We start from the raw sequence: 14,172 nt of genomic DNA, 5'->3' as shown, positions 1-14,172 counted from the left end.
GGTCTTTTCTTTTAGGGTTCAGGAGCCTTTTTGTGACCCAGGACTCCACGTCATCCGTCAAGACCAAAGCGTCTGAATTCTAACTACGGTTAAGTCTCAGCCCCGGTCTTAGATGCTCCTCCCACTTGATATCTTTTATACACCTCAGGACACAAGCTTCAAAATCTTTTTTTTTTTTCTTCCTTGTACTTTATTACACTGGTTTCTGACAAGATTTGTAAACATTGCGACTCAGAGAGCTTTTCAGAGCACTAGACACTAGATTGGAAAAAAAGATTGCGACAGAACTTCAGGTTATTCCCGAGTTTTTGTTTGAAACTGTTATTGCCGAGTGAACATGGATGGCCTCTTCCTATTAAAGTGCCATGTTTAGTGATGATGAAGTCTAGCTCATGAGATTCAAGAAGGGGTTCTCAAACTTTTTGTAGTGGAGGAAAAATTCAATGGATCTTCGTCTTCTTCTTCTTGTGTACTATCAAATGTGTACTGTCATATTCACTTATTTATTGGCGCTATGAGAGAAACCAAACCAATGACAGAATTTAAATGTAGATTCGAAACATTTTATATATTAGCTGCAGCTTTAAGTACTGTAGACTTTAATTACTGAAGCAGCTTTAATGAGCTGTAATGGCATGTTTTAAAAGAAATACAGACTCCCAGGCTGTGCATCATGAACCCAACTTGGGGAATCATTGGAGTTGAGGATCTCCTACACATCTACTACACACTAAGATGGGTACTGTAGAACTAAAAATGCATCTTCAGTTTATTTTTTATTTGTATAGCTCTTTTAACATCGGACTTTGTCACGAAGCAGCTTGATAGAAATCCAGATATTAAATTTATCCCTAATGAGCAAGTAACCTCAGGAAAAACTCCCTGAGGCGACAAGAGGAAGCAGCCTTGACAGGAATCAGACTCAAAAGGGATCCTCATCTGGGTGACACCGGATTCTGCGATTATGAGTCATTTTTCTTTTATAATTGTCGAGACCATAAAATCAAGCAGTGCTAGGTGTGTTAAAAGGAACGTGAGTATGAGCATCATTAGTGTTTTAAGTTTCTTGACTCAAACTGAAGTTCTCAACGGTTCAGTGATGGAGACTTGAGTGTAAACTGTTCTTAGTAAAAATCAACGTCCAAGAAAGAACGTCCTCAGCCATCTTTATGGTGTCTTTGTAATACCATGCACAGTAAGCCCATGGTGATCTGTAGGGTATCCGTGTGAGGAAAACTTCAGCAGAAAATATCTATAAATATAAGCGACACTGGGATGTGCAATAAAGCATCTTTCTTACGAACATTGACAAGCTGTGTTTTTTTTTTTTGGTCTTGTTACCTTCAAAAGAGAGAAAAACATTAAGAGGCTGGTGATGGAATGGATGGCGTAATGGCAACACAGTCAGGTCCATAAGTATTTGGACAGTGACGCAATTGTCATAACTTTCGCACACTACTGTAGTGGATTTGAAATGAAGCAATCAAGGTAGGATTGAAGTGTAGACTTTCAGCTTTAATTCAAGGGGTTTAATAAAAAAATATTGTATTAACCGTTTAGGAATTACAGCCATTTGTTTTTACAGAGTCCCTCCATTTTCACAGGGTCAAAAGTTATTGGACAACTGACTTGAGGCAAAAAAATTAAACGTTCTTAAATGTCCAACGACCTCAACCTAATTCAGCAGGCTTCCCACTTACTGAAGACAAAACTGAAGGCAGAAAGATCCACAAACAAGCAGCAACCGAAGGCAGCTGCAGTAAAGGCCTGGCAAAGCATCTCGAGGCAGGAAACTCTGCATTTGATGATGTCCATGGGTTCCAGATTTCAGGCAGTCATTGATTGCAAAGGATTTGCATCCAAGTATAAAAACAATCAGAATATATTATGATTTGTTAGTTTGTCCAATTACTTTTGAGCCTGTGAAACTGGAGGGACTCAATTGGATAAAAATGGCTGTAATTCCTAAACAATTAATGAAATATTTTTAAACCCCTTGAACTAAAGTTGAAAGTCTTCACTTCAATCCTGTCTTTATTGTTTAATTTTAAATCCATTGGGGTGGTGTAGAGGCAAAAAGGACGAAAATAGTGTTGCTGTCCAAATACTTATGGACCGGACTCTGACTTGTTTCATGGACACACCATAACATTAAATGTAGCTATAAACTGGTAAAAATGTATGATGTCATTCTTTAATAAAGCGAAAATTGTTGACAGATTGATCTGGTGTAAGAGCTCTGGTATACTTTGTTGGTTATTTTCCTATAACAGCATGTCCAGAAGTGTGTTATTATTTGTTAATATGCAAAAATGGTGGAACATTTTGAAAAAAAAAACCGCTGGAAAGGACATAAAGGTCATGGGTTCAGTGTGCATGCCCAACTTGTTTTTTTGTCTCAGGAACTTTTGGGAAATCGACTGAATATAGTAATGAGGCCAAAGCGTAAAAACGGTGTTGTTGTGAGCTAACTTTAACCTAGCGTTAACTGATCCTGCTCTGATTTTCTTCTGTCCCTCTCAGAAACATGGGAGGTGCGCAAGCTGGAGTTCCTCAGGCAGCCAGGCTCCGTGTCCAGGGTGGTGGGAGAGAGCGTATTGCTCCCCTGTGTGGTGAGCGGATTCCCTGCAGCCTACGTTCGCTGGATGCAAGACGATAGAGTCATCGATGACAGGTAGGCCCCAGAATGTGTTCACTTGGGTCCATGGTGTTTGGTGTGGGGAAAGATGACATGCAGAATATCTTTCATCTCTTCTAGTTAAGTGACAACTGGTGGTAGTGACAAAGCATCGATTTCTCAGTGTCTGACATGTTCTACACGAGCAGTAAGCTCATCATTCAGTAGCATGCGTTTGAGGATTTTGTGCGCGCGCGCGCGCGTGTGTGTGTGTGTGGTTGGCTGGCTGGCTGCTGTTGACTTGGCACATAGCTGCAGCCTGTCCCAGCTGCTAGAGTAAATAATTAGAGGGATGGCGCCTGCTCTGAGAGGTGTTAGTGCATTTCAGAATGTGTGCGTCACACACAGACACACACACACACGTGAGAACATGTACGTTTCACAGCTACAGTGTTAACCTGTTAACACCGGACAATCGCAGGTCATTAAGAAGTATAGAAGAGCGGAAGAAAATGAAAACCTTAAATGGCGTTTAAAAGTATCTGGAATATGATCCACAGAGGTCTTAAATATTTTCACGGTCTGTTTAATATTGAAACAGAAACACGTGGCTTCTATTGGGAAGTGATGTATCTGCGCAATAACAGTGTGTTTAATGGAACCGTATAATTCTCAGACGTTGACACTGACAGAGACTTTAAAACCCTGCTGGATTTAAGTGCTACCACACAAGAGGGGGGTTATATTGGATATGATGACAGTCGTGATTATCTTGGATGACCAAAAAAAAAATTGTACTGTTAAGATTTGATTGTTTATCAAATCGTTTTGTTCACGGCGGTACGGTGGATTAGTGGTTCGCACGTTTGCCTCGCACCTCAAGGGGTTGGGGGTTCGAATCCCGCCTCCGCCGTGTGTACACAGAGTTTGCATGTTCTCTCCCTGCTTTTTTTTTTTGGGGGGGGTGTTACTCCGGTTTACTCCAAAGACATACATTGTAGGCTGATTGCCATTCCCAAATTGTCCGTAGTGTGTGAATGTGTGTGTGCGATTGTGCCCTGCGATAGGTTGGTATGCCATCCAGGATGACCTTAGCCTTATGCCCCGAGTTCCCTGGGATAATCTCCAGGCTCCCCGCAACCCTGTGTAGGATAAGTGGGATGGAAAATGGATGGCTGTATCCACAAAATTAAATATTGTCAGTACCACATAAACAGAATACTGCAGTAATCATGTAAACAGAAACTTGTCATCATTACGTCAACAAATATCATCATAACCACCTGAACAGAATATAGACAGGATCACCATGACTACGTAAATATAATATCACTATAAGTACGTCAGCAGAACATTGCCATAACCATGTAAACATTATATAGACGATCACCACAATTCCATAAATATATCATCACTATAACTGCTTAAACAGAATATTGCCGTAATTACGTAGTCGTCATATAAACAGAATATCGCTATAAATATGTAAAACATCAATACGTGATCGTCAAATAATTGACTAGATATGCAAAACGTTGTACACCTGACGTATACCCAAAACATAAACCCTGGTACCTCTGTAAGGGGTTGCCAATTGATCCAAATCCAAAAATGTGCATCAATAAGACTAGAATCTCCTCCAACAGGAAAATCATTGGGCAGCTAAAATAAAATAATAAACTAAATATATATATCTCTCTATGCCAATGAAGAGCAGTGACATACAGCTGAAATAAATCTAGCTGAAGAGGAGCCAAGTATCGACGGGGCCTATAATCACTCTCTCAGCTTAAGCCTGAGAAAGTTAACATCCTTGTCCTCCTTGTGAAGAATTCACATTCAGCACGCTGGCCAAGGACAATGAAAAATACCTGGAGTTTGGAAATGTACCACATATCAAAGCTCAGACAATACGTTTATTAAATTTTTTTAACAAAAGGTCATTAACAACAAAAAAAAAAAACACCACCCCACACTGCTCACTGAAACTAAACGGTTGAAGATTGTTGATAATGTCTGTCTGGTCGTCTTGAGCTCAGGGTGTGTGAATGAGATGAGAAAAGCACATTTTTAGCTGAAAAATGGAAATATGGCTGTAAAAGCCGGCTAATTAACACGCATTAACCAAACAAAAACAAACAAGACCCCCATTAGAGGAAGGAGTAGGAAAATGCAAATTTGACAGGTATTCTTTCTGCTTTTATGCTATGTTTTTCTTATTTCCTGATAATAATGAGTCTTTATTGGTCACATATACATATGCACAGTGAAATTATTTTCTTCGCATACCCCAGAATATCTGGAAGCTGGGGTCAGAGCGCAGGGTCAGCACCCCTGGAGCAGAAAGGGTTAAGGGCCTTGCTCAAGGGCCCAACAGTGGCAGCTTGGCAGTGCTGGGGCTTGAACCCCCGACCTTCCGATCAGTAACCCAGAGCCTTAACCGCCACAGCACCATGGTGCTAACCCTAAGACTCAAATTGGCATTAACATGTCTCAGTGTGGCATTATAAAGCATTACATTGAATTGGCTGATACCTGCAGGTATATTGACTAGTCTTGGATAGTTACAGTTTTGAATCTGTATGACGAGTGGTGAAAGGCATCATAGAAACACAGCAGATCTTACAGCATCTACGACCACAAGTTTGCACACAGCACCAGCTCGGTTTCAGAGTCTTGACTGACAGGGTAGGGGATAAATAATAACTCTGCTATTAAGTGTGTCGTGAATAATACCGTAACATATAATTACAGTATTCATTGCCGTGATCATCAGTATCCCCAGGGTGTTTGCATCAACCAGCTTATTCATTAATTCCCAAATGTGCTTGTAGAACAGGAGGCACTGGAGCTAATTTCACCAGCAGACATGCCTGTGGCTTCGCAAAGTTGATTAGAGAAAAGTCTCCCTCGTCCATGCGTGAGGATTATAGAACAATCGAGGTAGGATTTGAAATCGGTGCGAATGGCTCGGGGTAACTGGCAAACGGTTGTTTTCTGATTAATTCCGTGGTATCACTGGTAACAGTTTTAAAAATATTTTTCATTTATTTTTTATATAACCATGACTGCATATTCTTTTATTATTGTGTACAGTATTACTGTGTTTGTTTATAGTACATTTACTAAAAAGTTTGAACTGGAACAACATTTTGGCTACCATGTTTCTCATGGAACTTTTTTCCCAGCAAAGGGAATACTTTTCCCAGTAGGACACATGCACTGATTCAAATTTGTCCAGATTAATGAGGCTGAAAAGACAGCCATGTTTATACTGTCTAACAAATAGGACAGACTTTGTCTTGGGAAAACAATGTTACATAAAAAAATGCTGCTTATTTAACAGGAATTGTTTAGAATCCTGAATTCACCATTGTGGTGATATCTAGGTGTCGCTACTGTAATCGTATTGATTGGACCCATTCACAATACTTTCTCATGAACTCTCATAGTCTGATGATCTCTGATGTGAAAATATTTAATGTAAGAAATACAGTGGATTTCACTTCCTGTATTTAAGCAGCGGTCACACTAGACTTTCAGCATGCAAAATTTCTTAGTGGACTGCTGCGAATCTGGGCAGCAAACGATATGACATCACACGCCGGTGTTAAAATATACCATCTTTTCCTGTATGCTGCGACGCCGCAATCCAAGCAAATTCTCTCATTTTTCTATAACTTCGTTTAATAATTCCATCCATCTTCTATACCGCTTATCCTTTTCAGGGTCACGGGGAACCTGGAGACTATCCCAGGGAGCATCGGGCACAAGGTGGGGTTCACCCTGGACAGGGTGCCAGTCCATTGCAGGGCACAATCACATACACACTCACGCACCCATTCATACACTACGGACACTTTGGACTCGCCAATCAACCTACCATGCATGTCTCTGCAGGGGTTTCCTCTGGGTACTCCGGTTTCCTCCCCCAGTCCAAAGACATGCGTGGTAGGTTGATTGGCGTGTCCAAAGTGTCCGTAGTGTATGAATGGGTGTGTGTATGTGATTGTGCCCTGCGATGGACTGGCACCCTGTCCAGGGTGTACCCCGCCTTATGCCCGATGCACCTTGGGATAGACTCCAGGTTTCCCCGTGACCCTGAAAAGGATAAGCGGTATAGAGGATGGATGGTATGGAAATATTTTTAAAGCAAAAATAACATGTATGTTAATGATACTTATATTTTGGTTATTATCACCTCAGAAATCCTGATGGGACTCGGAAGTGGCACAACTGCAAAGCATTTGCCTCATCATTGGGATGTTAACAGTTTGAATCCTTTCAATATCACTGCCATCTGCGGCCGTTATTCTAGAGAGCAAAATTAGCCATGCTATCTGGGTGGAGCGGGATGGCATGCACTGTCTCCCCTGTCGATCACAGCATCCCTAGCCAACTTCGGGTGTTTATGAGCTCATGAATGGAGAAGAGGGTAGATGGGATTGTCCTCCAAATGTGTTACACTGGACATGAGCAAAAGTTCAAAAAGATGCTGTTGGCTGGCGTAACGTCTCAGAGGAAGCCCGTGTCAGCCTTCACCCTCCCTGGTTGGTAGCTGTCGTACGATAGGGTAGAGTTAGCTAGTAGGTGGGACTTGCAAAAGGCCAAATTGGGGAGAAGATTGGAGGAAGAAAATCCTTGAGAGTTAACCAAAGAATTTTTCAACCCTGTTATGGACACATTGGGAAATCTGCATGCTTGGAATAACAAATCTCCACCAGCTACATTTGCAAAAATACACATTAATAGTCGCTACACTCGCACATGATGTAAGCTACATCAATGACTTTCGAGTAAGAATGCAAATTTGGGTTTCACCATCCTCTCGATGCACTCGGCAAGATAAAAGGGCGCGATGCCCTTCTTCAATAAACAGCATCCTGATGCTGAAACTTTCTGTTGACATTCTGTTTCTGCTTCACACTGATGACAGTCTGCGATTGTGGCAGCTCACGCTGATGTCTGCCTCCGCATCTTTGGAGACGGAAGTGTGATCGAATGTGTTACGGGGATTAGAGGTGCTAAACGGGGGAGTTGGATTCAGAGAGGCAGAGGAGGCAGATGAAAGTATAGGGGAGAAAGATGAAAGTGTACGCCTCCGTGTTGGCTGTAGGTGAGTGAGCGGATCTGAAAATTGCCTTCTGTCTAAAGTGTTACTCTGCCACTTCAGACAGGCTGTTGAGGGATCAGGAAAATGTGTCATCAAGTGCTTATCCTTTCTACTGAGAAAGAAGGGAGGCAGACTTGACATATCTGTTTTGAGTAGCATTTAGCTGCAATTGCAGTTTGTAATTTTCTTTTACCTGTGACTTGCAAGTCATGAGTGACCTGTACGGACATTTGGATACTACGCAATTCGTTTCAATTCAGTTTGAATTTGGTCGTAATTTGAACAACGGGCATGTCACAAAGCAGCTTCACAGAAATCTCGATATAGATTTAAATGAGCAAGACGGGGGCTACGCTGGTAAGGAAGGGAAAAACTCCCAAAGACGACATGAGGAAGAAACCTCGGGAGAAACCAGACTGAAAAGGGAACCCATCTTCTTCTGGGAGACCCTCATGAGTCTCATCTACAGCTGTATACTCTAGAGACATGCAGTGCTATGTGTGCTGAAAGGATCTTAAGTACGAGTATCGGCGTCTCATTTTTGAGATCATTACAGATTTAACTTGAAGTCTGTAGCATCATTTTACGCCCTTATCCAGGGCGACTTACATTTATCTCATCTATACATCTGAGCAGTTGAGGGTTAAGGGTCCAACAGTGGCAGCTTGGCGGTGCTGGGGTTTGAATTCAAGACCTTCCAATTGGTAGACCAACGTCTTAAACAGTCTTAACCATTGAGCTCCGTCTGCCACAAAGTATCAAAGTGAAGTCATCCACTGTTTAATGATGGGTACGTTTTAAGTTAGGCTATCCAAGAAAGAACATCCACAGCCATCTTTAGGGTATCCGTGTGCTACCATCCATAGCAATCTCACAGTGAGCAAGTGGTGCCATCCTCAGCAGTGATTTTCAGGTGATGGAGCCCCAAGCAGAAGTAGTGCATCAGATGGATCGAGCAAGTTTGGAGGGCAGGCATCTCATCAGGCAGCAGGAGTAAAATGTTAAGTTTGTAAAAACGGGGGCGGGGAGACAGATTAATCAGTCCATTAATTGTTTGCACAGAGTGCAAACGGGGACTCAGAGTGTAACTAAAAGAGAGAGCTAGAAGTTCATGCAGCCATGACGTCGTGCTGGGACATAAAGCAGCCAGCCACTCCACCATCAACAAACCTCTATGCCCATGAACCCCCTAGATCTGTACCCTTAGCTAAGAGAAAAGTTATTACCCAAAGGCAACACTCAAACAAATAGGTTTGCAGCCTAGACTTGAAGATTACGACTTGTGTTTGAGTTCTGAACACTAATTGAAACACTTTAAGTGAGCAGTATTTAAAAATAAAAATAAATAAATCGACTTGTACCGTCGCTGTACTAGCGCCTCTGTAAAACCTTCAAACCGACCTTAGATCCTGCTTCTAAATCTATTACCTGTAAACATTCCATGTTTTATTATACGGTGACTTTTAGCAAGAAAACTGAACACAAAATCTGGAAAGTTAAAAAATAAATAAATAAATAAATAAATCCATCTTTAAATTGTTTGGATTTTTTTTTCCCCCCGCAAAGAAAGGGCAAATTGTTCCGAAGTGGCCACTTTCTAAAGTTATTCTACTTGAAGCCTTGCTTGAAAGGGAAATCCTTTAAAGGATTTGTCCACGGGGAATAAAAGTTGAAGAACCATTTTGACGCGCTAGATGTAATGACCCCTGGTGGTGCGGGTAAATAAGAGCGCACGTTTTTCTACAGTACAGTAGAATCATCCTGTTGGTTTGAAGGTGAATGTGGCCTCCATTAACAGTTTATTATTTAGGCACTGCAAAAGAATAAAAAAAAAAAAGAGATTTGATTATGAAGCATTGCATTTCACAGACACTGGCTGCTAAAAGTCTGAGTCACTGATTCAGCCGCAAGGTAGAAAAGCATTTGACTGGGGTTGAATAGAATCATCTGCCTTCAATAAAGCGGATGAATAATGTATGCGCAACAGGGCTGACACTGCATGTAAATCATCCCTCACGCGTCCGATCGTCTTCCCTCTTTCTAGCCTGAGTCCCACGTTGAAACGTCATGATGTTCATTGTGTTGACACAGCTCAGCGAGGATGGTCAGAAGCAGGGCAGTGTTTGTGTAGTTGATGCAGCATAGCTGTGCTCCTTTACCAGTGAGATCTAAAAGACTGGTGTGAGGTTGTTTTTTTTTCTTCTCTCTCTCTCTGTCTTTTCTTTAGTCTTTGTGTTGCAGCGCAGACCTGGTGATGGTTTACGTGAGCTGGCTGTTTGAACCCCATGTCCGCGCACAACATCAGAATACCGATGGCTGCTATCCCTGTCTTTCACTCCATTTTTTTTCGTGACCGCCACTCTTCTCTGCTCGTTCTCTGGAACACCATTTAAAATCCAATTTGGGGTCAATCACCATACACTCGCCGCTGTCCTACACGAAGGAGGGGCCAAATGACTGCCAGAGTGGGATTGAGAGAACTGCTTATCAATGTTAATAGGCTATAATTTCTGCTGCTTTTTTTGTGCAGTGTCGGTATTATTAGAAGATTAACAGCGAGCGTCTGCTGTTCCCGGCTTCTTTCCTTCTGTGTGGATAATTTATGGCTCCGGTATTAGAGTGCAGTGCCTGAAAGTGGAGCCAGAGTGCCCTGCTCTTCTGTAGTGTGTGCTGGGGAAATTTCTATTTTCTAACCCAAACATGTTTTTATTGACCATGGAATCTCTCCAAATGTTCTGAATCCTTCACCATCAGGCAAGCTAAAATGAATTCCAGGGTGACTCTCTGGCTGATACACCACGGAAAATAATGGTAGGCTTGTATTAAATATAGACGGGGATAACTTGTTAGGGGTAAACTGGGATGGTTGGCATAGAACACTGGGTAAGTTTACTTTAATAAACAGGTGGCTGCTTTCTGTTAATGGATAATTCAGTAAATGCCAGTGCATCTCTGAACTTTAACCAAAAAAAAAAAAACATTGTTGAATCTGGCCCATGAGTAAGCAAGCAGATGATGTAAACTGTGTGTGGACCTTTTCTTTTTCTGCATTTTCCCCTTTCGTCCTTCGTATCATCCGGACGCTCGCTGGCCTCTCCATGCACTGAGCAGCTGGTCTACCTCCAGCCTTGTCTACCTCTTTGTCTTGGCTCTCTAATGTCTGGATATTACACAGGTTGTGGCTTTGGGCTGTATCATAATGATCGAATCAAAGTATCGCTTTGCCAGCAGAATTCCTGACAAAACAAATAGTGCGCGGTACACAAATCTACACCGTGCCTTACGGGAGTCATACAGTCAAGCAAAGCAAAAACAGTTACTCCCATTCTTAACATTGGACTTCTCCCTGTTGATTTTTCTACACCTCTCCTATTTCTTCCCAAGAATATATATTATATTATCAAAGGCACTATTTTGTGGGTCCTGCAGGATAAAACGTCGAACTTGACACCCAGAAAGTTGGTGGCCAACTGGCTGAAAATAACCAGTCAGTAACAGTTGCATTTATACAGTGCTTTTATAGACACTTAAAATGCTTTACATAGTATTGGGGGAGGGTCTCGGTCTCCGCAACCACCACTAGCGTGTAGCATCCACACGGATGATGCGACGGCAGCCATACTGCGCCAGAACGCCCACCACACACCAGCTATTAGTGGAGAGGAGAAGGATGTAGCCAATTCAGAGATGGGACTCTAATGGAAAACGGCCAATGGGGGATTTTTTGCCAGGACACCGGGGTATACTTCTTTTTTCTTTTGCAGTAAGTGTCCTGGGGTTTTTAATTACTACAGAGTCAGGACGTCAGGTTAACGTCTCATCCGAAAGACAGTGCTGTTTTTACAGTATTGTGTCTCCATCTCTATATTGGGGCATTAGGCACCACACAGACCACAGGGTGAGCACCTCTTGCTGGCCTCACTAATACCACTTCCAGCAGCAGCCTTAGTTTTCCCAGGAGGTCTCCCATCCAGGTACTGGCCAGGCTTAACCCTGCTTATCTTCAGGTGTGAACTGCAGGGAGATATGGCTCTGGCAACTATTACTTGATAGTGGCTCTTGTCTTTTCAGCTTGAGTTCTAAGGCTGCAATCACAGCTTGTCTCCTCCAGGGCCAGCTGGATCAATCCCAGTGGATATGATGGTATCTGGTAGTCTACTGTTCATCAGCAGCTCAACCATGTTTGTTCTGGATTATTTAAGGCTACTTGAGGTAAAGATGTTGGTAGTTCTCCAAGAACCAAGACCAAGATTTGACAGAAGAATAGCATTCTTACGAGTCCTCATTGTCTATAGAAGAATTTTATTTGTCATCAGTGTTAACTTATCACCAGAGCTCCCCTCGTCCCAAGCCTGTTACTGTGGCTGAGTGGGAGATAAGTGACGCTGAAAATTTGCAACTAATTAAAAGGTCTTTATCGGGGAACAAGCTTTGTGTAATGCATTTTTAATTGATTCATGTTCCCCTGCGTCAAACACCAACACTACCTCTGGTAAATGTGCCAGTACTTCATCTGATGATTACAATATCAACAATCTTTTGTTTGAACCAAACAGAATACAGTTTGAGTTTATACAGCGATAAATATCTCAAAACCATGGAGCCCCTCAGACTGTGTAGACAAACATAATTTTCATGAGCATTGTGCTGCATCTTGTGACTACAGAAACCTCATGCATGCAGGCTCTGATGCTCTGAGGCTTTTGCTTCTTTCTGTAAATAATTACATCACTTCCTAAAAAATTATGACCAGAGGATACAAAGGAATGTTCTGTGGTCTTGTGCTAGGCAGTATGGCTTGTGTGTTTGGTTTGGCCCAAACCAGGAGGACAAAGACCCCCTTTATGAGAGGCTCTCTCCTGTGGGTTTGTGAGTGCGTGCCAGAGCTGCCCAGTAGCTCTCTTGGGGAGGTAGTGTTTGAGCTGCTCTTTTCCTAAAGAACATAGTGCAGTGTTAGATATGTCAGAGCCAAACTTTACTATGCTTCAAGGCAGAATTTTGGAGTATGTCCCACACAGTCATTATTCTGGACATTTTGCCTCATGGTACCTCTTCCTGCTTTTTGAAAGAACTGCTAGGTGCTATCTGGAAGCATGTTGATGTCTTTAGCGACAGTCGATCAAGGAGGAGAACCTGGTGCACCGGTGTGTGTTCCTGTCTGTGTAATCAGAACCCCAGAGTGAGCATTGGATTCACAAACCCTGGACGCAGCAATTGATCCAGGTCAGAGCGAGATGTGTGGATGGTGAGGATGTGCTCTGTGCATACTAGGAGAATGGTAGTATTAGTGGCCTTGGGATTTGAATCAATAGCTGGTGGATCAGGTTAAGCAAAGGAACTGCTGGCTCTGCATCCCCATGCTAACACTGCAAGAGGCCAGCCTTCTCTCTCTCTCTCTCTCTCTCTCTCTCTCTTTCTATTTCTATTTGTGTCTGTCTCTTCCCGTTTCTTCCCTCCAGACTGTCTCTCACTGTTACTCTTTCCAGCTCATCCTGTCGCACACATTCTGGCTATCTCATCAGCTGTTCTCCTTCGGCCTATCGATTTCTTCTCCACCTCAGTGTGCTCTTCAGGCAGTGCATTCAACCCCCCCCTATGCAGAGGAGGCTAAAAGACAAAGCAAAGACGTGAAAGCGTCATTGGTGTACCAAAGCCTGGGCAGTGTTTCTAATGTAAATAACCGATGCTATGATCCTTTCACATCCTTTCCCAGTCTCCTGCATATCCATTTTCGGCCTCCAGTTTTGTTATGGACAACTTGTGGAGCTTTTCTTGCATAACAGGTCTCCCACTGTTCACTGTTCAATTCAACGCCATGCTCAGGACAAATACCTCCAAGGTAGAGCCGTGCTTGTAAAATCCTATGCTTCAACAGACACATTTGACCACACCTGCCTACTCCCGCAGGTTCTCTGACCGTGGACACTGATACTTTACCACACACACACACAGGTTCTCACTTCTACAGATATTTTGCCCACACCCTCCTGCTTCTGCAGTTGCTCTGACCACACCCACCCACTCCTGCTCCTCGCAGATTCTTTGACAGCACCCAACTATTTCCATGTCCACAGATACATTTGTATATATATGTATGTATGTATATGTGTATATATAATATTATGGTACAAACAGAAATAACTACTTGATCGGTTGGGCGTGGTTCATGTATCTGCAGGAGAGGTAGGGCGGGGTCAAAAATGTCTATCTATATATATATATATATATATATATATATATATATATATATATATATATATATATATATATATATATATATATATATAAAATACGCCAAATCTTGAGGGGGTGGGCTACAGTAACAGTAAATGAAACAAAGGCAATATTTGGTGTGATGAACCTTAAGAAAAATAAGTAGTGTCAGGTAGAATTAGTGCAGTTATATAAGGAAATGACCTGTAAGTTTTATTGAGCATCTTGC

General features: G+C 42.3%; 1 protein-coding gene across 8 annotated transcripts in view; it reads left to right on the top strand.

The window, feature by feature from the left end:
* Positions 1-14,172, top strand: part of neo1a (neogenin 1a) — a 147,235-nt gene that overhangs the window by 89,860 nt on the left and 43,203 nt on the right. For all 8 annotated transcript variants that reach the window (XM_017478193.3, XM_017478191.3, XM_017478188.3 and 5 more), the window contains exon 4: positions 2,524-2,674. In XM_017478193.3, the coding sequence (XP_017333682.1) occupies positions 2,524-2,674 (151 nt within the window). The remainder of the gene's footprint in view (positions 1-2,523; positions 2,675-14,172) is intronic.

The sequence above is a fragment of the Ictalurus punctatus genome, chromosome 10, assembly GCF_001660625.3.
Source record: "Ictalurus punctatus breed USDA103 chromosome 10, Coco_2.0, whole genome shotgun sequence".
NCBI classification, from domain to species: domain Eukaryota; kingdom Metazoa; phylum Chordata; class Actinopteri; order Siluriformes; family Ictaluridae; genus Ictalurus; species Ictalurus punctatus.
The sequence above is the reverse complement of the archived record's forward strand: the minus strand, read 5'-3'. Positions and strand labels throughout refer to the sequence as shown.